Below are 23,298 nucleotides of genomic sequence, written 5' to 3' on the forward strand. Positions count from 1 at the left end.
CATCCATGCCCGAGGCAGGATTCGAACCTGCGACCTTAGCAGTCGCGCGGTACAACATGAGTCAGCGCATTGTCAGCGCATTGTCAGTGCATGTGCGAACATTACGGAAGGCGAACTACTCGCTGTTGAAAGGAATGTCGTTACACGTATTGCCAAATGCAATGAGGTTGTGGCCGAGCGGTTCTAGGCGCTACAGTCTGGAACCGCGCGACCGCTACAGTCGCAGGTTCGAATCTTGCCTCGGGCATCGATGTGTGTGATGTCCTTAGGTTAGTTAGGTTTAAGTAGTTCTAAGTTCTAGGGGACTGATGACCTCAGATGTTAAGTCCCATAGTGCTCCTGGCCATTTGAACCATTTTTGAGAAATGATAAGTTCATAAAGGTACATGTATCACATTGGAACAACCGAAATAAAATGTTCAAACGTATACATTCTGTATTTTAATGTACAAAACCTACCTGTTACCAACTGTTCGTCTAAAATTTTGAGCCATATGTTTGTGACTATTACAGCTCCATCTGTCACAAAGCGGAAAAGTGGTCCAACTAAAACAACCATATTTCTTTACGTACTACACGAATATGTAATAAAAATGGGGGTTCCTATTTTTAAAAAAAAATCAGTTGATATCCGTTTCATCTACGGCAGCGCCATCTAGCGGGCCAACCATAGCGCTATCTGGTTTCCCCTTTCAAGCTAGACAAGTTTCGTTCTTTGTAGTTTTTCGTTGACGCTTATTTCGTGAGATATTTGGCCCGGTCACGATCAATGGACCACCCTATATATATTGAGAGGCCAATGTCAAAATACCCAGACTAGTGAACAGGAGCCGACAAGAGGTTATGTGCACTTTCACCACTTATTGCCCGAACCGCCCGTTTGTGAGCCAAAAATATCCTTTTTAGAATAATGGCAGCATTAAGTCTGATCCTGAACGTGGGCTTTCCACGACAGATTACTATCTGTCTGAACACTTAGAAATTTGAACCATTCAGTTTCACTGATCATGTGCCCATTCTGTGAAATTAAAACGTCGGGTTTAGTTGAATTGTGTGTCAGAAACTGTAAAAACTGAGTCTTACTATGATTTAGTGTTAGTTTATTTTCTACGAGCCACGAACTCATGTCAAGAATTGCAGTATTTGAAACCGAGCCAATGTTGCACATAACATCCTTTACTACCAAGCTAGTGTCATCAGCAAACAGAAATATTTTAGAATTATCCATAATACTAGAGGGCATATCTGTTATATAACTTAACTTAAATCACTTAATAAAAACAAGTCTTCTGGTCCAGACTGTATACCAATTAGGTTCCTTTCGGAGTATGCTGATTCATTAGCTCCATACTTAACAATCATATGCAAACGTTCGCTCCACGAAAGATCCGTACCCAAAGACTGGAAAGTTGCACAGGTCACATAATATGGATTCTGGCCAGTAAAGACTATAACAGGCTGTGTTCAAATGACCATCGGCAGCGGCAATACACGCTTCCATTCTGGTATGGAACGACTGCTGCATACGTGCTAGCATTTCATCGGAGACGGTTCGAGTAGGCTGCAGTAACACATCGTTGCGTATCATTGGGTGTAGTTACAATGTCCTTATAGACAGCGGCTTTCAATTTTCTCGCAGGTAAAAGTCTACAGGCGTCAAACCAGGGAAACGGGCCGGTCAAGGTCCTTTGCGTCCAGTCAAACGATGTGAACACATGCTGCAGTGCTTCGTGCACGATGGACTGGACAACCCTCATGTTGGTATCACACATTCGTCCTAGTCTGCAGAGGAACATGTTCTAGCATCCGTGGAAGAAGGTCTGTTAGGAGGCTGCGATACTTGTACGGGTTCAGTATTCCGTCTACGAAAAGCGGTCCTATGAGCTGATGGTTCACAATCCTACACGACACGTTTACACTCTGCGGACGCTGACGAAGGCAACGGGGATTGTCAACAGACCAACAGAGCATGTTTCGATGGTTTACCTGGCCCTGACTAGTAAACGTGGCTTCATTACTAAATAAGATACATGATACATCTGGAGTATCCTGTCTTAATGCCCATGTACAGAAGTTAACACGATTCTCATGATCGTTTCCATGCAGCTCTGGATGGAGAGAGATGTGATAGGGATGGAACCTGTGTCGATGGAGAATGCGTTGGACATTTGCCTGACTCATACCACTTTCTCGTGCGATTGCTCGGGAGCTAACGCGCGGATAAACTGGAACAGCAGCAAGAATATTAATATACCCCTCTTCTGCCGTCACTTGTTTTCATATTTTACGTTGTATAGTTGCTATGTTACCACTTTCACATAAGTGGTTGAATAAGCTGATAAATAACTGCCGAGATGGTTGACGTCTATCAGGATATCTTGCCGCATACACCGTGTACGAACAAACTGCATTTTTCCTACACTCTCCTTAAGCCACGATCACGTCGGCTTTTCCTGCGTTGGTAAATCCCGTCGTCCTCCCACTACCTACTGCTTGGACTGTCTCACACTAACTGGCTATCAAGTCGCCATGCACTCAAGGAACACACAAGCACGCGATAAGCAAACATAACAACATCGTACCTTGCAACCACGCAGGCTGAATGGCACAAATAAGCTCCGGTGTGGAAACTTTTTAAAATATGATACCTCGTAAACGACTTTCGCACTAGAATCCTGAAACAGACACCACTGATATTCTAATTTACCTACTTTTAGTTCGTTATTGTCAATAGGCATTGTTCCATTTAAAAAATGTTTATTTGTCCAAAAAATACACTTTCTAATTATTATTACTGTCTGTTGATTGGCTAACAATACAAGCTCCTGACTACCAATCCATTCTGTGAAAACCACATATCAACAGCACTTTCAATTTTCGCAATATTTGCGGTGCAAGTTTTAGATGATTCACCCTGTATACCCAAGCACGACTCACGCCCCGTCCTCACAGCTTCAATTCCGCCAGTACCTCGTCTCCCACCTTCCAAACTTCACAGGGTGTTTCTAGAAGGAAATTTTCACTCTACAGCGGAGTGTGCGCTGATATGAAACTTCCTGGCAGATTAAAACTGTGTGCCGGATCGAGACTCGAACTCGGGAACTTTGCCTTTTGCGGGCAAGTGCTCTACCAACTGAACTACCCAAGCAAGTTTGGAAGGTAGGAGACGAGGTACTGGCGGAATTGAAGCTGTGAGGAGGGGGCGTGAGTCGTGCTTGGGTAGCTCAAATGGTAGAGCACTTGCCCGCGAAAGGGAAAGGTCCCGAGTTCGAGTCTCGATCCGGCACATAGTTTTATTCTGCCAGGAAGTATCATACCAGCGCACAATCCGCTGTAGAGTGAAAATTTCATTCTAGAAACACCCTGTATAGTTTAAAAATATATCGAGTTTTACTCGCCATAAAATTCTTTAACTTAAGAATTAAGAATATTTTCCGAATAGCTTTAATGTGTTATACAGAACTTAAGAAGTGTAGACTCAACATATTTACAAATGCTGCACTAAGCACTACTTCACGTCTTAAAAAAAAGTAAAATGAAAGAAACACTACAAAATGTCAGGAACTACTTTCGGCGGTGTCTAGTGCGCATTCTTTCGTGTGATTCTGAAGTCGGTCACTATATTGAAACACCGACCAAGAAACACCACGTATTGCTATGCACATTATCATCAAAATACAACACTCTTCCCTAACTGATCATAAAAAGGTGATTGACGAAGAGGTTATATGTGCTCTCCAGTAACATTTGCAAATCTGCTAAGAAATTTCGTCTCTGATTTAGTTTTCGTAGGAAAATTAACTCTCGCCCGACCAAAAGCAGTGAGCTGGTGTACTCACAGTGGCAGGCGGGCGCGGTGCCCGTCCAGAAGCCGTCCTGGCCGCAGAGGCGCGTGCCGTTGCCCACCAGCCGGTGTCCCTCCGGGCAGCGGTACGTGATGGTCGAGCCCACGCTCTGCTGGTCGCCCTCGATGGTCGTGTTCAGCAGCTTGTCGGGGCTGCCGCACGTCGACGGAGCTGCCAAAGAAGCGACAAGGCTCGTGAAAAACAGTGGTCCCCCATCCGAGGGTCTGTTTCAACACAGTACTGTCTCATTATTACGGAATATTATATCAGATGAACATCCACAACTGAGGAACATGTTTGTAGAATAAAGATCCTCTTCAGTTACCAGTAATTTTTCTGAATCTATTCCCAGACCAGTTTCGAAACTTTAAGCTTCATCTTTAGGTGCCAACAGCTGCTAACAAGACGAGAGGATACTAATGTGCAAGTACTATGTGGTTGACATACTAAAGTCAGCGGTACAGTTGTGGAAAGTAGGGTACTAACATAATTATGGGAACGTAAATATGCGGCGGGCCAGTCAGTCATGGGGGATCACCCGACGTCAAACAAATGCGTGGGACTGGAACGCTGTGCGTTTGTTTGACGTGGGTGTGATCCCCCATGACTGAGTGCCCTGATCACCGCGTATTTATGTTCTCGTAGTTATGTGAGTACACCACTTTCCATAAATGTAGCTATCATTTTAGTACGTGAACCCCAGAATACTTGTACGTTAGTAGGGCCTCCTCTCGTTCACAGTTGGTGGCACCTGAGAATGAAGCTTTAAGCTTCGAATCCCGCCATGGAATAAATTACAAAAAATTACTGGCAACTGAGAAACATATTTATACAAACAAAAATACGTTTCAGTTGCTAGCAATTTTTCTCAATGTATTCCAGAACCGATTTCGAAGCTTTAAGCGGATTTTTAATCTATAAAAAGTCTCATTATTATGTAGCTGAAGCTCTTGGACTTAAGACGTTACTCGGATAGTGCGAAAATTCACCAGGATTATTTCAGCTTCAGCGACACCTTGTAGTGTACAATCGAGAGCCTCAGCAATATTCGGTACGCCGAGATAGCCTTAAAGAACACACGGCAGTGAAACTTCCTGTGTGCTGGACCGGGAATCGGACCGGAATATTTGCCTATCGAGGGCAAGTGCTCTTACCACTGAACCAGGCGCGACTCACGGCCCGCCTTCACGGCTTTACGTCCGCTAGCACCTCATCAAACTTTTCAAACTTCCCAGCACACCGCAGTGGTCCTGTTACCGCTGTGTACCAGCTAACATGAGTTAACACGCTGTTGTTCTTTTTCGGTGTTGAATTTGTATACTGAGAGAGGACTTCTTCTTCTTCATGTGCCGTCTCCTCTAAGAAGGTTGGCTGTCATCATGGCAATTTCTGATCTTGATTTGGCTGATCTAAGGAGTTCTGACGTTGAGCAGTTGTACCAATTTTTTAAATTGTCAATCCAGGATGTCCGTCTTCTACCCCTCGTTCTCTCCCCACAAATTTTCCCTTCTAGTATTATTTGCAATATTTTGTAATTTACTCCCCTAATAACATGGCCTAAATATTGTAGCTTCCTTACTTTAATAGTTTTAATTAATTATTTTTCCTTTCCCATTCTTCTTAGGACATCTTGATTAGTAATCCTCGACACCCAACTAATTCTAAGTATTCTTCTATATGCCCACATTTCAAAAGCTTCTAAACTGTTCATGTCCTTCTTTTTCAATGTCCACGCTTCCATTCCGTATAGTAATTTTGAGAATACATAGCATCTTAGCAACCTCATTTTTGTGTTTAAACAAATGTCTCTCGAACAGAATGCATTTTTCATCTTATTAAAGATACTTCTGGCCTGTCCTATTCTCGATTTAATTTCTTCTGAGCTTTCAATCTCCTCATTTACAATTGTTCCGAGATATTTAAATTTACGTACTTGATCGACTCTTTCCCTATTGATTGTAAGATTTTCTTGTTGGTGTGTTTTAGATATCACCATGAACTTAGTCTTGCTTACGTTAAGAGTCAAGCCAAATTCTTCACTTTTTTCTGCGACTTTGTCAAGAAGTAATTGTAGATCTTTGAGGTTTCCAGCTAGTAGTGCAGTGTCATCAGCAAACCTAACATTGTTAATGTTTAGCCCATTCACTTTAATGCCAGCTATTTCATCTGATAGAGCTGCCTGGAATATGTCTTCTGAATACATATTAAACAATAAGGGTGAGAGAACGCAACCTTGTCTCACACCCCTCTTTATTTCTATATCATTCGATAACTCATTTTCTACCTTCACGGTTGCGGTTTGATTGTAGTAGAGGTTATATATAATGCGGATGTCTTTCTTATCAAGTGTTTTCTTTTCTAACAATTCTATGAGATGATCATGACGAACTTTGTCAAATGCTTTATTATAATCCAGGAAGCACACATATAGTGGCTGATTAACCTCCATACATCGTTGCGCTAATATGTTAAAAGCAAACAATGCTTCTCTTGTACCGAGGGAACTTCTAAAACCGAATTGTGTTTCACTTATACCTTCTTCTACTTTTTTGTATATTCGTTGGTGTATAACTTTTAGAAATATCTTTAAGGTGTGACTCATTAAGCTTATTGTACGGTGATTATTACAAGTTTTGGCATTAGCCTTTTTGGGTAATGTAACAAAGGTAGATGTCAACCAATCCCTAGGAATAATTCCCGAATTATAAATATCATTAAACAATTGTACAAATATATCTATATGGTCTATTCCTATGAGTTTCAGGATGCATTTGGTATCTTATCCGGTCCAGGGGCTTTTCCTGTCTTTGATTTGTTGATAACATGTAATATTTCTTCTTTCGATATGCTTGGTCCTCGTTCTCCGATCATGTTATCATAAAATTTTTGATCTTTTCTTGTATCTTCAAATAGTTCTTTGACATATTCTGTCCACCTGTCCAGTTTACCTTTAACATCAGGAATTATTTTGTCATTTTTATCTAACAATAAACTTGTACTTTTCTTTTTATTAAGTCCAGCTAAATCTTTAACTTTTTTGTGTAAGTTGAAACTATCATGTCTTGTTTCATAACTCTCAATTTCAGAGCATTGTTCCTTGTACCATTCTTCTTTTGCTCGCCGTGTTTCTTTTCGTATTTCTGCATGTAATCTTTTATACTCACTTTCATCTCTATTTTTAAGTATTCTTCTTTGTTCCATCAATTGTAATATCTTCTCTGTCATCCACTTCTTTTTCATGTTGTCGTGTTTGGTCGCCATTGTGTTTTTACATGCATTATTTAATGTGTCTTTTATAAGTTCCCATTTGCCATCAATGTCTTCTGTTTGATTATTCTTTATCCTAACTAATTCCTTATTAATCTCTTCAGAAGTCTTTTGTTTAGTCAAGGGGTCTCTTAGAATAGTTGTATTTATATAGTCCTTCTTTTGTTTCTTTTGTATGGCTTTCAGTTTCACATGGAACTTTGCTACTAAAGGGTTATGATCAGAAAATATATCAGCTCCTGGATATGTTTTCACACCATGAATAGGTGAGAGAGGACATTGGGCTTAAATGGCAGATAAAGACTACGACAATTTTTATATTTATCAAATTCGTTGGTATTAGACCCATCTCCTCTTGCTTGTGATGGCATCGTACAACATTGATTAACGTGTCGATATTCCAAAATGGTGCGGAATGCTGCAAAACACACATCAGAACCGAATAAATAGCAGCTTATAAACAGGTATTTTAATTTTGAAATTCTCAAAGGAAATGTTAATTTTCTTAAAGCGTGAGTACGAATGCGGAAATGTCATTGCTACAAATGCACAATATCAAACATTTGCATTATTTACTTTGACATAATATTTCATTTGAGGTTTTGTTTCCTCGAAAGTAACAGTTTTTTTAGATAATTTTAAGTAAATGAGTCACTAACAGTGGTAGACCAGTTTTGATAATCGACAGCAAAGTAAGCAATGATGCCCAAACTCGAGAGAATATAAAATGCAGACTGGCATTAGCAAGAAAAGCACGTCTGAAAAAGAGAAATTTGCTAACATCAAATACAAATTTAAGCGACAGGAAGTCATTTATGAAGGTATTTGTCTGGAGTGTAGCCTTGCATGTGAAATATGGACTTAATTAGTTCAGCAAAGATGAAAATAGAAGTTTTTGAAACGTGGTGCTACAGAAGAATGCTGAAGATTAATTAGTAATAAATAGGAAATGAATGTAACTGTAAAAAAAGAAATTTATGGCACAATTTCACTAAAAGAAGGGATCGATTGATAGGAAACACCCTGAGACATCAAGAACTAGTCAGTTTGGTAGTGGAGAGAAATATGCGAGGAAAAAAATTCTGGAGGTCGATCCAGGTTTGAATACAGTAAGCAGGCTCAAATGAACGTAAGTTATACTTGTTATTAGAATATGAAGAGGCTTCTATAGATTGGTCTAGAATGGAGAGACGCATCCAGACAGTCTTCAGATTGAAGATCGCAGGAACAACAACAATGGTGAAAAACTTAAGGCTTATCAGAAACCGTTATGTGCCACTTAGGAACGGACTATTAACGCATCGAAATTACTGACCAAAATTGCATTTTCCTCTCTAAATTTCCGGGATAGACTAAACGTGACGTAATTCTGTGCTACACGCTTGTACGACGAGGCAGAGGCTGTTGGCTGGGCGTCGCTCAACTGCGCAATACCGTGCAGAGGTGAACGCGCGGCGTGGGCAGTGCGCGAGGCTGACGCCCACAGGTTTGGGTACGGTGATTGCCATCTCAGCAGGTCACATTTTTGCGTCTGCTACAACTGAGTATTGTACGCCGACCTGGCTGTGAAGGAATAAAGCCACAGATGCTCAAATGTAGCAAGTGAGATATCTGGCCCAGTGCGACCAGTGCAAGTAGAGATTGCTACAAAAATTCTTGCTTCTAAATATTAAATGGATGACGAAATTCTCAAGAGAAACATAAGTTGAGGAACAGACATCTTAGCAGTCATTGTGATAAATATAGTTGGTGTAGTGTAACAATGATGTAGGTCTACCTCCAAACTTTCAGGGTAACTTCCTCACACACAGAAGAAGAGAATATATCATTCGGTAAAGTACAGTTCGATGTACACAATGAGCTGCTCTTAAAAACTACTTGTTTGTCAAATTGATGAACGGGCATACAGCCCATCGTCAGTGGTATACACTGATAAGGCAAAACATAATGACCACTGCCCACAGCGACGTTGGATGACCCCTGGTGGCGTTGCGGAGACGTGATGCGGAAACAAAAAACACACGGACGAGGGATCACCCTAGCGAAGATATGGGATACAAATGGGGAAATCCAGGGATAAGCGTCTTTGACAAAGGGTAGATTAATGACACGCAGAGCCTGTGAACGAGTATTTCGAAAACGGCGAAACTGGTCGAATGTTCACGTGCTACTGTCATGAGCATCTGCGAAAAGAGGTGGGTCAGAGAAACTGCACTAGGCACTAAATGGTGGGACGTCCACGATTCTTGAGAGAAAGCGGAGTTCGGAAGCTTGTCTGCTCTGTAAAGTAGGACAGATGGTGGCGTTTCTACTGGAAGATCACAATGCTGACGCACGCACAAGCGTTTCGGAACACACCGTTCATCGTACATTGTTGAACATGGAGCTCCGCAGCAGACCACCCCTACGTGTTCACATGTTGACCCAACGACATCGTCAGTTACGATTGCAGTGGGCACGGGACCATCGGGATTCGACCGTTGATTACTGGAAACTCATCGGCTCTTCAGGTGAATGACATTTTTGCCACAATAGGTCAATGGTCATCTCCATAAACGCCGTCATCGTGGTGAACGACGGCTCGAAACGTGTAGCGAGCCACGGATGCAGGCTGTTGGGAGCAGTATTACGCTAAGGAGACATGCTCCTGCAATTTCGTGGGACCTGTGGTAGTAATTGAAGACACGCTGACAGCTGTCAACCACCTGCATCCCTTCAAGCTTCATGTCTCCCCCGACGGCGATGCCATCTTTCAGCAGTATAACTGACCGTGTCTCGGAGCCAGAATCATGGAACAGCGGTTTGAGGAGCATTATAGTGAACTCAAGATGATGTCCCGGCAACCAAATTAGCCTGATGTTAATCCTGTGGAACCCATCTGGCTCGCTATCGGGTGCCATCACTGCGTACGCAAATTAGCGGGCCATTATTCACGCGAATTACATGACCTGCGTGTAGACATCTAATGCCACACACCTCCACGAACCTACCAAGAAACTTTCGAATCCCTGATACGCAGAATGAGTGGTGTATTTCGTTCCAAAGATGGAAAAACAAGCTTTTAAGCAGGTGGTCATACTGTTTTATCTCCTCAGTACATAGTGTGCACATCTCTACCTACATCTATACCTACAGTAGAGTCCGATACAAACAGGAAGAGTAGCTGTTTAGCTCTGTCAGTTTTAAGATGTACACGTGACGATCTGTGTACCGCAGAGATCCACATCATTTTTAATGATCATAAAGATTTTGTGCGATGGTTGGAACTTCAATAGCGGCAACTGTTTATTTTCAACTTATAAAAAATAGATACATGTTTCAAAGTTTTGCTCCCCTTCGAAGTAGTCACCAACGTGCAGTATACCATTAGCCGGCCCCTGTGACCGAGCGGTTCTAGGCGCTTTAGTCCGGAACCGCGCTATTGCTACGATCGCAGGTTCGAATCCTGCCTCGGGCATGAATGTGTGTGATGCCGTTAGGTTAGTTAGGTTTAAGTAGTTCTAAGTCTAGGGGGCTGATGACCTCAGATGTTAAGTCCCATAGTGCTCAGAGCCATTTGAACCATCTGAGCAATATATCAGCGATGTGGGAGTCGTATGTGCAGTTGACGGACTTTGAGCGAGGGCGTATAGTGGGCATGCGGGAGGCCGGATGGACGTACCGCCGAATTGCTCAACCCTAGCAGCGCCAGTTGTGTTGATCGTTCGAGTGGAGTGGTTTACTGAGGGTGAATCTCTGTAACAGTTGTGAAGCGAATACCATGAAGTGCTGCCTTCAATTTAGGAATCAAGCCGAAGCCACAAGGGCTTCAGTCCGGGGAGTGATGTGAGTGGTACAGAACTTCCCAGTGCCAACGATCGAACAAGTAAGGTCACAACTTGCGCCATTTGCGCCCGAGCGTTGTCCTGCGAAATGCTGGACGGGTCCAGTAGGAAGTGTCGCCGCTTCTTTCTCTAACCTGTTCATTTTTAGAACACAGCCTGCAGCCAGTATGTGGTGCAAGTTGTGACTTATTTGTTCGATCGTTGGAACTGGAAAGCGTTGCACCGCCTACCACACTTTCTGGACTTAAGTCCTTGTGGCTTCAGCTTGCTTCCTTATTTGGAGGAAGCACTTCATGGCATTTGCTACAGAACTGTTACAGAGATTCGCCCGTAAATATACGACTTCACTCGAGTTATCAACACAACTGGCGCTGCTGAAGGTGTGTAGTGGAACCAGATACTTGCTACGAGTGAGAGACTATCTGTTCGTTCATATACGCTTTGTTGGTGCATAAGTTTATAGCGGTTTTCTATAAGCTGAATAGACACAGCAGATACACATAACAGAGAGATTTTAGTCATCAATAATACGAGTATATTATCCTTCAATATTTTCAACAGTCTGCCAAGACTCGGGTAACTTTACGATTCCGCGAGTGTAGAAATCACGTGTTTTGAGGCGAGGGACTCGTGGAGCCACGTTCGGAGCGCATTTTCATCCGAAAAGGAGGTTCCTTGAAAGCTGTTCGATAGAGAGCGGAAAAGAAAACCTGAAGGCGCAACATCATGTGAATAAGGGGGTGTGGAATGACTTCCCAAACCAACTCCTGTACAGTGTTTTTTGTCAGTCTAGCAAGATGCGGGTGGGCGTTTTCGTGGAATAGCATCAATTTGCGCAGTTTTCCTGGTGTTTGTTCTTGAACTGCGTCTGCAAGCCTTCTCAGTTGTTTACTATAAATGCCACCAGCGATGATTACACTTTAGGTATGCAATTCGCAGCTCACCACGCCATCGCTGTTCCACCAGATGCGTAACGTTATCTTTTGTGGGTGCCCACAGCTCTTTGTACGGGGAGTTGTTACTTTGTTTGGGGTCAGTCGTTCCTTTCTTTTCTTTGTGTTAGCATGAAGGCAGCATTCCTCGTCACCAGTAACGATATAGGATAGGAATGGTGGGTGTTGTTCACGAGCCATTTGATGACGGACAAGCAGAAATGCACATACGGCCACCCGCTGTGGATCATTGTTAATTAACGCATTTAAACGAACTCCATCAAACCCCGAAGGTCTTCCTGAACGTGGAGAGTCACTAATATCAAAACGATCCTCCTCAAAACGGGAAAACCATTTTCTTGCCGTGCTTTCTCCAATGGCATTATCTGCACGGTGCAAATGTTTCTCGCTGCTGTCTCCCCTGTATTGAGCTCAAACAGAAGAATAGGTCGGAAGTGTTACGATTTCTCCACTTGTCACTCCATTTTTTAGCGTCCTCAGCTTCACTCACTATCTCCAAATGACAATATGCACTTGCAAAACAAAAACACCACGAACTTATGCACCAACCTAATAGTCCTGTGACGACAAAATCAAGTTCGTTGTGGATCGAGTACTCTCTCATTACTATATTTTCACGACACAACAAGGTATGCTACGACTTCCACATCACTGGCACCAGCTTATACAGAATGCCACTTTGAAGGAAAGTAAAGTTTTGAGAAACATAATTCTTTTGCATAAATTGTGAATGCCTAGTTGCCACTATTAAAGGTCCAATCCTCATACTTAACAGATACGTCATGTGACGTACATATACACAATAAATTCCTCTGGTGATGAACTATAAAACTGCAGCTCATAGTGTACAACACGATACCCTTCGGGCGGCACTCACTGTGCTGGCAGATCCAGTGCAGGTAGTCGAGGTTGCAGCCCACGTCGTTCCACAGCCAGCCGCGGCCGCCGTCCAGCACCACGCAGTTCTGCTCGCCGTTGTAGTTGTTGGGCTGGTCCTTGCCCCACGCCGGCCGCTCGATCACCTCGCCTGCAACAACGGAACCTGGCGTCATTGAAGTGGACAATGCTTTTATTTCACCCGAACACACTCCACTCAGCTGTACACTCATATACACTGCTGTAGTTAAAACTGCAACATCATGATCGATCACAAATCACATTTTACTCATTGTGCATGTACAGTATAGTTCGGAAGAATTCACGATTAAATTGGTAGATGATTTGGAGGTACACAGGTTCCGCAATTTTAGCACACAAAGCTGCCAATTATAGCAGTAATGCCTTCTCCAACCCAGCTGAGTGTCGAATGAAACTGAGCTTAAATGACAGTCACGGGTACGTTATTCCCCGCAGCTGCAGTTCTTTGCTATAGTTCACAGAACGAAGCGGCTGGCGAATGAAGGCGTGCCGGTCTCCCGTAAAACCGTGACACGACGTTTTCGGTAGGAGAGAGAACGAGCTGACCAGGACCAGGGTCGAACATGTCCTGTATAGAGATAGGTCAGGACAGAACGGGCAACATGCGCTCCTTCTTTGTACTGTTGAAAGAAACCTGTAAGATTGGCTACATCCAATGGACTTCACACGTCATAAACGCAACGCCTGCTGTTCACATTACAACCTATGCGAATCTGAAGTGATCGTTACAAATAAAACAGTTTCTGCGTCAGTGATTTGCTTATTTTGCGTTTCGATGATTCAAACCATAATCTTCAGGTGGAGAATTTTTTATTTACATAGTTGGTGTTGGCGAAGATTACAGACATCTTTTCACAGCAGCAGACCAAGGGCAATGTAGGTTATTTTACGTAGTTCGATAGTGTTAAAAACTGTTTATTTAGAAAAGGCACTTTTGAGATCAAACTACTTTTATCATTTGCAAAAGATGCAAAATAACCTACAATGTCCTGATCTGCTTAATTGCACCTAAGACCAATCAATAATTTTCATAGAATGTTATTGTGTACTTCTGCCTAAAAAGGGTCAATCGACTGATGACATTCAGAAAATCGTACATTTTTGTAGTGAAATGATAGGAGGCATCATGTACTGTGAACTACTGCAGCTAACAGTTAGAATTAAATTAATACGAGCTGCTGATCTGCCACGATATAGTCCATGCTTGACGAATGAAATTTCGCATAAATAAAGTAAGTTCCCAAGTTCCAAATTATGACTATTCTTCTATGAAAGTATGTCGTTTCTAAGTACATACTCATACGTGAGTGTCAGTTCAGTGGCTTTAAACAGTGAGGGCAAGTTTGACGCAGTGCTTTAGTGAAGAAACTAGACATCAGAAACGCAGCGATTAGGCGTCTAATGCTGAGGGTTGCATACATTACAAATCATGGCCCCGCCGCTACACCAGTAGCTATACCGGCTCACTTCCTTCCCAATGTAGAGCGGAGTCTGAGAACGGTGGTGCTGCGGTCACTTCCTATTTGTCGACTCGCTTTCTACATCTACATCTACGTGATTACTCTGCTATTCATAATAAAGTGCCTGGCAGAGGGTTCAATGAACCTCCTTCATGCTCTCTCTCTACCGTTCCACTCTAAAACGGCACGCGGGAAACCCGAGCACTTAAAATTTTCCGTGTTAGCCCTGATTTCTCTTATTTTATCGTGATGATCATTTCTCCCTATGTAGGTGGGTGCCAACAGAATGTTTTCGCAATCGGAGGAGGAAACTGGTGATTGAATTTTCATGAGAAGATCCCGTCGCAACGAAAAACGCCTTTGTTTTAATGATTGTCACTCCGCGTATCATGTCTGTGACACTATCTCCCCTATTTCGCGATAATACAAAACGAGCTGCTCTTCTTTCTACTTTTTCGATGTCATCCATCAGTCCCACCTGATGCGGATCCCACACCGCACAGCAGTACTCCAGAATAGGGCGGACAAGCGTGGTGTAAGAAGTCTCTTTGGTAGACCTGTTCTTCTAAGTGTTCTGCCAATGAATCGCAGTCTTTGGTTTGCTCTACCCACAATATTATCTATGTGTTCGTTCCAATTTAGGTTATTTGTGATTGTAATCCCTAAGTATTTTGTTGAATTTACAGCCCTCAGATTTGCGCGACATATCGCGTAATCGAAATTTAGCTGATTTCTTTTAGTACTCATGTGAATAACTTCGCACTTTTCTTTATTCAGGGTCAATTGCCACTTTTCGCTAAATCATTTTGCAAGTCGTTTTGATCATCTGATGACTTTACAAGACGGCAAATGACAGTATCATCTGCAGACAAACTAAGACGGCTACTCAGATTGTCTCCTATGTCGTTAATATGGATCAGGAACAACAGAGGGCCTATAACACTTCCTTGGGGAACGCCGGATATTGCTTCTGTTTTACTCGATGACTTTCCGCCTATTACTAGGAACTGTGACATTTATGACAGGAAATCAAGAATCCAGTCGCACAACTGAGGCGTCTGTAGGTACGCAGTTTGGTTAGAAGACGCTTGTGAGGAATGGTGTCGAAAGCCTTCTGGAAAGCTAAAAATGTGGAATCAATTTGACATCCCCTGTCGATAGCACTTATTACTTCATGAGTATAAATAGGTAGTTGTGTTTCACAAGAACGATATTTTCTGAATCCGTGCTGACTATATGTCAATAAATCGTTTTCTTCGAGGTACTTCATAATGTTCGAATACAGTATATGTTCCAAAACCCTGCTGCAAATCGACGTTAGTGATATAGGCCTGTAATTCAGCGGATTACTCCTGCTTCCCTTTTTTGGGTATTGGTGTGACTTGAGCAATTTCCCAGTCTTTAGATACGTATCTTTCTGTGAGCGAGAGGTTGTATATAGTTGATAAATATGGAGCTATTTTATCAGCATACTCTGAGAGGAACCTGACTGGTATACAATCTGGACCGGAGGCCTTGCCTTTATTAAGTGATTTAAGCTGCTTTGTTACACCGAGGATATCTACTTCTATGTTTCTCATCTTGGCAGTGGTTCTTGATTGGAATTTCACTTCTACCGAAGCTTGCTGGAGTGTAAGGCTGGCCGTGACTTCGCACGCAAGTTGAGTGTTGTTGTAAAGGAGCAGTGGCGGGATGAGAATGACTGATGGTCCGAATCATTTGGCCTCTAACGAGCCTGTGTTTTGTGAGGCTGTGGAGGGTGCAACTTGAAAATAAAAGTGATGCAGTGTACACAGTTCCAAATGGTGCTCCATCAGAAGAGTCTGGAAAAAAGTCTGTGCTATAGAGCACGGTTCATAGGAAAAAACATAAAAGTTCGTCCAGAGGAAATGTGGTTGCATTCTTGTTTCTCCCGCCTCCACCATGAAAAAGCATACGGGCTCCGTAAAACGAAAACTCGGCACAGAGCAACGTCACTGTCATGTCCCTACGACCAAAAGCGCGCTATTTGTATACTGCTTTGGTCATAGAACCCACGTTTGCGGGCTAATGCGGAATTATGCAGTTTATCATTCATTTCTGTAACTTTTTCGACGACTACTGTAAATTTATTTTAATAATTAATCGACGCCGGTCGCTGTGGCCGAGCAGTTCTAGGCGCTTCAGTCTGGAACCGCGAGACCGCTACGGTCGCAAGCACGAATCCTGCCTCGGACATGGATGTGTGTGATGTTCATAGGTTAGTTAGGTTTAAGTAGTTCTAAGTTCTAGGGAACTGATGACCTTAGATGTTAAGTCCCATAGTGCTCAGAGCCAAATTAATCGAACTTTAGAGAACGCACGTCATCCTGATGTCCTGTTTTCTTGTAGTGTCGTCACAGATTAGTTAACGTGTCGAAAGCGTGAGTATGTCAACGTGTTCTGAATAGTGATTAAATATTAAAATAAATTTACACCAAAGAGTTATATATAAATTAGTGGACAATAGCTGTAGTCCCCAGTAGTTGCGTATGCAGCCACAATGTCGCATGTCCTAGTTTATACCTGCAAACTAGTGTACTCTGTCTCCTTTCTACACGTGTATCCGACGACGGACACGAGTGGCGAGTTTTCGCTTAAATGGGGAGTCGAATGTCCGTGCTTATGGGACAGTGAGATCGGAGGACTCGCTGGTGAGTTTTGAATCGAGTAAACTGACCTCGCTCCTCATATTTAGCAGATACCCAGTTCTAGTTGTAACGACGCAAATCAGGAATGTGCTAATTTTGAGGTCACTTCCTAGAATGTTTGCCTATCGAAGCCCTGACAGACCTAATTCAACGATCTCCACGCTATGCGCGCTGGAGAACTGACATATTTGCGGCAGTGAAAGAAACTTACTGGGAGAATAAATTCTGTGTAGGCGTTGCTACTCTTTGCTGATGTAGCCTCCTTGACACTGGATTAATAATACTTTACTATCGCTTGAGATACTGTTTGTAGAAAGACGTGTTATCGGAGCGAATCTAATTGTATTCTGCACCGTAGCCATTACGGAATTAGTTAGAGAACTGAGTTTATTGAAATTATGACGCGTAATATCTTGTGAATAGAAATACGAAAGTGGTTGTTTTGTTAAAGAGAACTATCGTATAAACAAATATTTATTCAAAAGTGAGCAGCTTCATCACATCAGAAACTTCGGAGAATTGTGCTTTAAGTTTACATATACTCACGCTTAGATATTCGTTTCTGCGGCTTAATGAGTATTAGTTCGAGCCTGCACGCTGTCGGGTTCCGTCGCAATAGGCCATCTTTGCGTTGGAACTACTACTTTGCGTTCTGCCTAACGGCAGATCTTGTCATGGGGGAAGCCTCGTCAGAGAGGTCCACCGCATGAGCGTCTAGGGAAGTGATTCCAGTGGCGGTTTCCCGTTGCCTTCCACTGATGATGATGAAATGATAATGAGCACAACACAACACCCAGCCCCTGAGCGGAGAAAATCTCCGACCCAGGCGGGAATCGAACCCAGGCCCCTTGGCGTCACAGACCGCCGCGCTGACCACTCAGCTATCGGGGCGGACGTTGGAACTATAATTTACTAATATTTTCTCCCCCAAAAACTGAGACCACTACATTCATACATCCCAGAGTGTGCTACGAGTATAGATGGCCACGCTGCCTAACATGAGAAAAAACTTAAAAAAGCTTTTCAGGCGAGTGGCGTGCAACAGCAACGGTGCTGAGTGCGGAGGCTACGGCTTCGTACCGTTGCCATTTGATCATCACGCGTACTGTACGAACCTACATCATGCATATAAACTTGTTAAACATAGGCATAACTGGGCAGCCCTGAAAACTTAGATTCCTTTAAAGGCACTCCTAATTAAGGGGAAAAACAACTTTGTGAGGGTCATTAACATTTAACTTAACATTCAAGTAACATTCATTCCAACTTTAACATTTGTAAGTTCAGTATTCATTGAAGTAAAATCGCAATTTAAATTTATCTCCCTTTATTTTTCTGTCGCTGTATATAAAAAGTGGCGGCCGTGACAGGAGGTAGTGAATTAGGTCTCCACAAAATGGCGGGCTGCAACAAACCCTGACTTTAGCCAGTGGCTGTTGTCAGCATAGGTAACGCCATCTCCCTCTGTTCCAACCACCTTGGGCGCAGGGCTGTTGGCGCCCGTGTCTCTGATGCAGCATCAGAGGAAGCTGCAACAACGGTAGCCCTGTTGACTGCCCATGATGCTGCAGACGTAATACGTCTTGTCTTGGATACTTGGACATTTGTGTTGCTGCAAAAGCACCGTTTCCAGATTCAAGTTACGTGACGCGGCTGTACTATTCTACACGGTAAAACGAAAATACGTCTACCCTCTCGCACGCTAGTCACAAGAGAACGCTCAGATCCCATATGACGCTGAGTACGGCTGCTGTAAACCTAGCAGTTCCATACTCTCATAACAGTCTGGGGTTTCCGACCAACGCGAGCCGCATTATCGCGGGACGATAACCTTAGACCCAAGTCTGCCACTGTCCAATTCCTACACATGCAGCTAGACTTTCCTCCTTCTTACACGAGGCGTAGCACGGCCTTCTCGCAACCAACATTCAAATGAGATTTATCAATGAGAAACCCATTGCACACATGATCTTAAACTTTTAATGTTTGTTAAATAAAACAAACGTTATTAACATTCTACACCTTTATTCGTTCTGCCTACCTGGCGACAAACGCATATCTCCCAAAAAGAGAGCCGGCCGCTGTGGACGAGCGGTTCTAGGCGCTTAAGTCCGGAACCGCGCTGCTACGGGCACAGATTCGAATCCTGCCTCGGGCATGGATGTGTGGGATGTCCTTAGGTTACTTAGGTTTAGGTAGTTCTAGGTCTAGGGGACTGATGACCTAAGTTGTTAAGTCCCATAGTGCTTAGAGCCATTTGAACCCAAAGAGACCCCAGTTTGCTGATACTGTCGGTGCAGAATGTTTGACTTCGTTGTCGGAGCCACAACATCACCTCTGCTTGCACAGCTTCAGCACTGTCAAAGTGAAGTCATCGAAAGTGTTCTTTAAGTTTTGGAAACTGCTGAAAATCGTATGGAGCCAAGTCGGGGCTGTATGGAGGGTGATCGACGACAGTGAACCCGAGGGGTCTGACTGTTGCAGATGTCGCAGCGCTCGTGTGTGATCTGGTGTTGTCATGCTGAAGTAGAGAGTGCTTCATACGTGCACGCACTCTTCGAAATCGAAACTCGATTGCAGCACCCGGTTTCTCACGCACCGACAAAGTTACTTTACACACAGCCGTGTTACACGCTACAATGCGGAATTCCCTAGACATGAAGAACAAAGATGTAGAATGTAAATAATGTTTGTTCTATTTAAAAAGGTTTAAGAGTCTTTACATAAAAAATTCGGAGGCATTGCTTTTCAGCAAGTCCTCGTACATAATGTAGACGGCATTAATGCTTCCTGCTTCGTGCGCCTGCACTGAAATGCTAATCATTCTCACGGCCAAGTATGCGGTACTCTTCACGCCAATTTGACGTTTCTAGAATGCTGTCTTCATGGCGCAGCAGTTTTAATAGTTGGCAGTGTGTTTCACATGAAGTACGAGGGAGGGATGTAATTAAATACAAACGAGTGTGGAAATTTCTTTGATGTGCAAGACTTTAGGAAGACATGAAACGTCGTTGCCCCGAGACGACTGTTAAATTCGAAAGACTTTATGAACAGCACCGGTAAAAGCGCTAGAAAAGATGTGCATCTGGACGAAATCTGACCCCGTATCGAGATCTGGGTAGCTGCGTAGCAGTATTACGGCGGGCTTAACTTTTATCCTCCAACTAATGACATTGCATGGCTATTACTAAGGCCTTTATGTAGGTTGTTAACGGTATCTCTCTGACCTTTGAGAGAAGTGCTCTCGGCGAGCTAGCACATCCGAGATCGTATCGTAGTACGCAATTATGTTAATAGAACCAGAGGAGAGGTGTGCGCTACATGCACATCCGCCGTGCGCAGCGTGCTGCTTACGTGTAAAGCCAGACTGTTAGGGCGGAAACTAATGTCCGACAAATGAGAGAGAGCCCCTCGCACTAGGAGGTACACTATGTGATCAAAGGTATACCGACACCCCCAAAAACATAGTTTTTCGTAGTAGGTATTTTGTGCTGCCACCTGCTGCCAGGTACTCCATATCAGCGATCTCAGTAGCCATTAGACATCGCGAGAGAGCAGAATCGGGCGCTCCGCGAAACTCACGGACTTCGAACGTGGTCAGGTGATTCAGTGTCACTTGTCATACGTCTGTACGCGAGATTTCCACACTCCTAAACATCCCTAGGACCACTGTTTCCGATGTGATAGTGAAGTGGAAACGTGACGGGACACGTACGGCACAAAAGCGTACAGGCCGTCCTCGTCTGTTGACTGGCAGAGACCGCCGACAGTGAACAGGGTTGTAATGTGTAATAGGCAGACTTCTATCCACACCATCACACAGGAATTACAAACTGCATCAGGACCCACTGCAAGTACTATGACAGTTGGACGGGAGGTGAGAAAACTTGGATTTCATGGTCGAGCGGCTGCTCATAAGCCATACATCACGCCGGTAAATGCCAAACGATGCCTCGCATGGTGTAAGGAGCGTAAACATTAGACAATTGAACTGTGGAAAAACGTTGTGTGCAGTGACGAAACACGGTACACAATGTGGCGATCCGATGGCAGGGTGCGGGTATGGCGAATTCCTGTTAACGTCATCTGCCAGCGTGTGTAGTGCCAACAGTAAAATTCGGAGGCGGTGGTGTTAGGTTTGGTCGCGTTCTTCATGGAGGGGGCTTGCACCCCTTGTTGTTTTGCGTGGCACTATCACAGCACAGACCTACATTGATGTCCTAAGCACCTTCTTGCTTCCCACTGCTGAACAGAAATTCGGGGATGGCGATTGCATCTTTCAACACGGTCGAGGACCTTTTCATAATGCACGGCCTGTGGCTGTGTGGTTACGCGATAATAACATCCCTGTAAAGGACTGGATTGTACAGAGGCCTGACCTGAATCCTATAGAACATCTTTGGGATGTTCTGGAACGCCGACTTCGTGCCAGGACTCACCGACAGAAATCGATACCTATCCTGAGTGCAGCACTCCGTGTAGATTGGGCTGCCATTCCTCAGGAAACCTTCCAGCACCTGATTGAACGTATGCTTGCAAGAGTGGAATCTGTCATTAAGGCTAAGGGTAGGCCAACACCATATTGAATTCCAACATTACCGATGGAGGGCGCCACGAACTTGTAAGCAGTTTTCAGCCAGGTGTCCGGACACTTCTGATCACATAGTGTATCTGGTATCGTGTCTGAGGAAAGCAATTGTAGGATCTCTGTACTATTATGAATCTTTCGTTTATGGTTCAAATGGCTCTGAGCATCATGGGACTTAACATCTGAGGTCATCAGTCCCCTAGAATTAAAATAACTTAAACCTAAATAACCTAAGGACATCACACACATCCATGCCCGAGGCAGGATTCGAACCTGCGACTGCAGCAGCAGCGCGGTTCCGCACTGAAACGCCTAGAACCGCTCGGCCACAACGGCCGGCGTTCGTTTATCATTCGAAATCAGTTCCGACGTTGCGGTTTCCACGGAGCCTGTCTACATGATTCATATTACTAAGAGGTTTGAGAAAACACACAGCTGCAAAAAAATCTCGTTCGGAAGACCTATCAATGAAAGACTAACGCACTAATTTCCACGAGCGAGTACGTGCACAACGGAATAAAAGAAATCCCAGTATTTGTAGCATGTTGTTGTTGTTGTTGTGGTCTTCAGTCCTGAGACTGGTTTGATGCAGCTATCCATGCTACTCTATCCTGTGCAAGCTTCTTCATCTCCCAGTACCTACTGCAACCTACATCCTTCTGAATCTGCTTAGTGTATTCATTTCTTGGTCTCCCTCTACGATTTTTACCCTCCACACTGCCCTCCAATACTAAACTGGTGATCCCTTGATGCCTCAGAACATGTCCTACCAACTGATCCCTTCTTCTAGTCAAGTATTCTACAATTTCTCTTCTCCCCAATCCTATTCAATACTTCCTCATTAGTTATGTGATCTACCCATCTAATCTTCAGCATTCTTCTGTAGCACCACATTTCGAAAGCTTCTATTCTCTTCTTGCCCAAACTATTTATCGTCCATGTTTCATTTCCATACATGGCTACACTCCATACAAATACTTTCAGAAACAACTTCCTAACACTTAAACCTATACTCAATGTTAACAAATATCTCTTCTTCAGAAATGCTTTCCTTGCCATTGCCAGTCTACATTTTATATCCTCCCTACTTCGACCATCATCAGTTATTTTGCTCCCCAAATAGCAAAACTCCTTTACTACTTTAAGTCTCTCATTTCCTAATCTAATTCCCTCAGCATCACCCGATTTAATTCGACTACATGCCATTATCCTTGTTTTGCTTTTGTTGTTCATCTTATACCCTCCTTTCAAGACAGTATCCATGCCGTTCAACTGCTCTTCCAAGTCATTTGCTGTCTCTGACAGAATTACAATGTCATCAGCGAACCTCAAAGTTTTTATTTCTTCTCCATGGATTTGAATACCTACTCCGAATTTTTCTTTTGTTTCCTTCACTGCTTGCTCAATATAGAGATTGAATAACATCGGGGAGTGACTACAAACCTGTCTCACTCCTTTCCCAACCACTGCTTTCCTTTCATGTCCCTCGATTCTTATAACTGCCATCTGGTTTCTGTACAAATTGTAAATAGCTTTTCGCTCCCTGTATTCTACCCCTGCCACCTTCAGAATTTGAAAGAGAGTATTCCAGTCAACATTGTCAAAAGCTTTCTCTAAATCTACAAATGCTAGGAACGTAGGTTTGCCTTTCCTTAATCTAGCTTCTAAGGTAAGTCGTAGGGTCAGTATTGCCTCACGTGTTCCGATATTTCTACGGAATCCAAACTGATATTCTCCGAGGTCGGCTTCTACTAGTTTTTCCATTCGTCTGTAA

At 43.4% G+C, this 23,298-nt stretch overlaps 1 protein-coding gene across 1 annotated transcript in view; it reads right to left on the reverse strand.

Moving 5' to 3' along the window:
- Positions 1-23,298, reverse strand: part of LOC126184735 (CUB and sushi domain-containing protein 3) — a 556,957-nt gene that overhangs the window by 44,969 nt on the left and 488,690 nt on the right. Inside the window, exons 8-9 of the mRNA XM_049927276.1 lie at positions 12,767-12,916; positions 3,840-4,016 (exon numbers count right to left, since the gene is read on the reverse strand). Of these exons, the coding sequence (XP_049783233.1) occupies positions 3,840-4,016; positions 12,767-12,916 (327 nt within the window). The remainder of the gene's footprint in view (positions 1-3,839; positions 4,017-12,766; positions 12,917-23,298) is intronic.

The sequence above is a fragment of the Schistocerca cancellata genome, chromosome 1 (genome assembly GCF_023864275.1).
Source record: "Schistocerca cancellata isolate TAMUIC-IGC-003103 chromosome 1, iqSchCanc2.1, whole genome shotgun sequence".
In the NCBI taxonomy this organism is placed as follows: domain Eukaryota; kingdom Metazoa; phylum Arthropoda; class Insecta; order Orthoptera; family Acrididae; genus Schistocerca; species Schistocerca cancellata.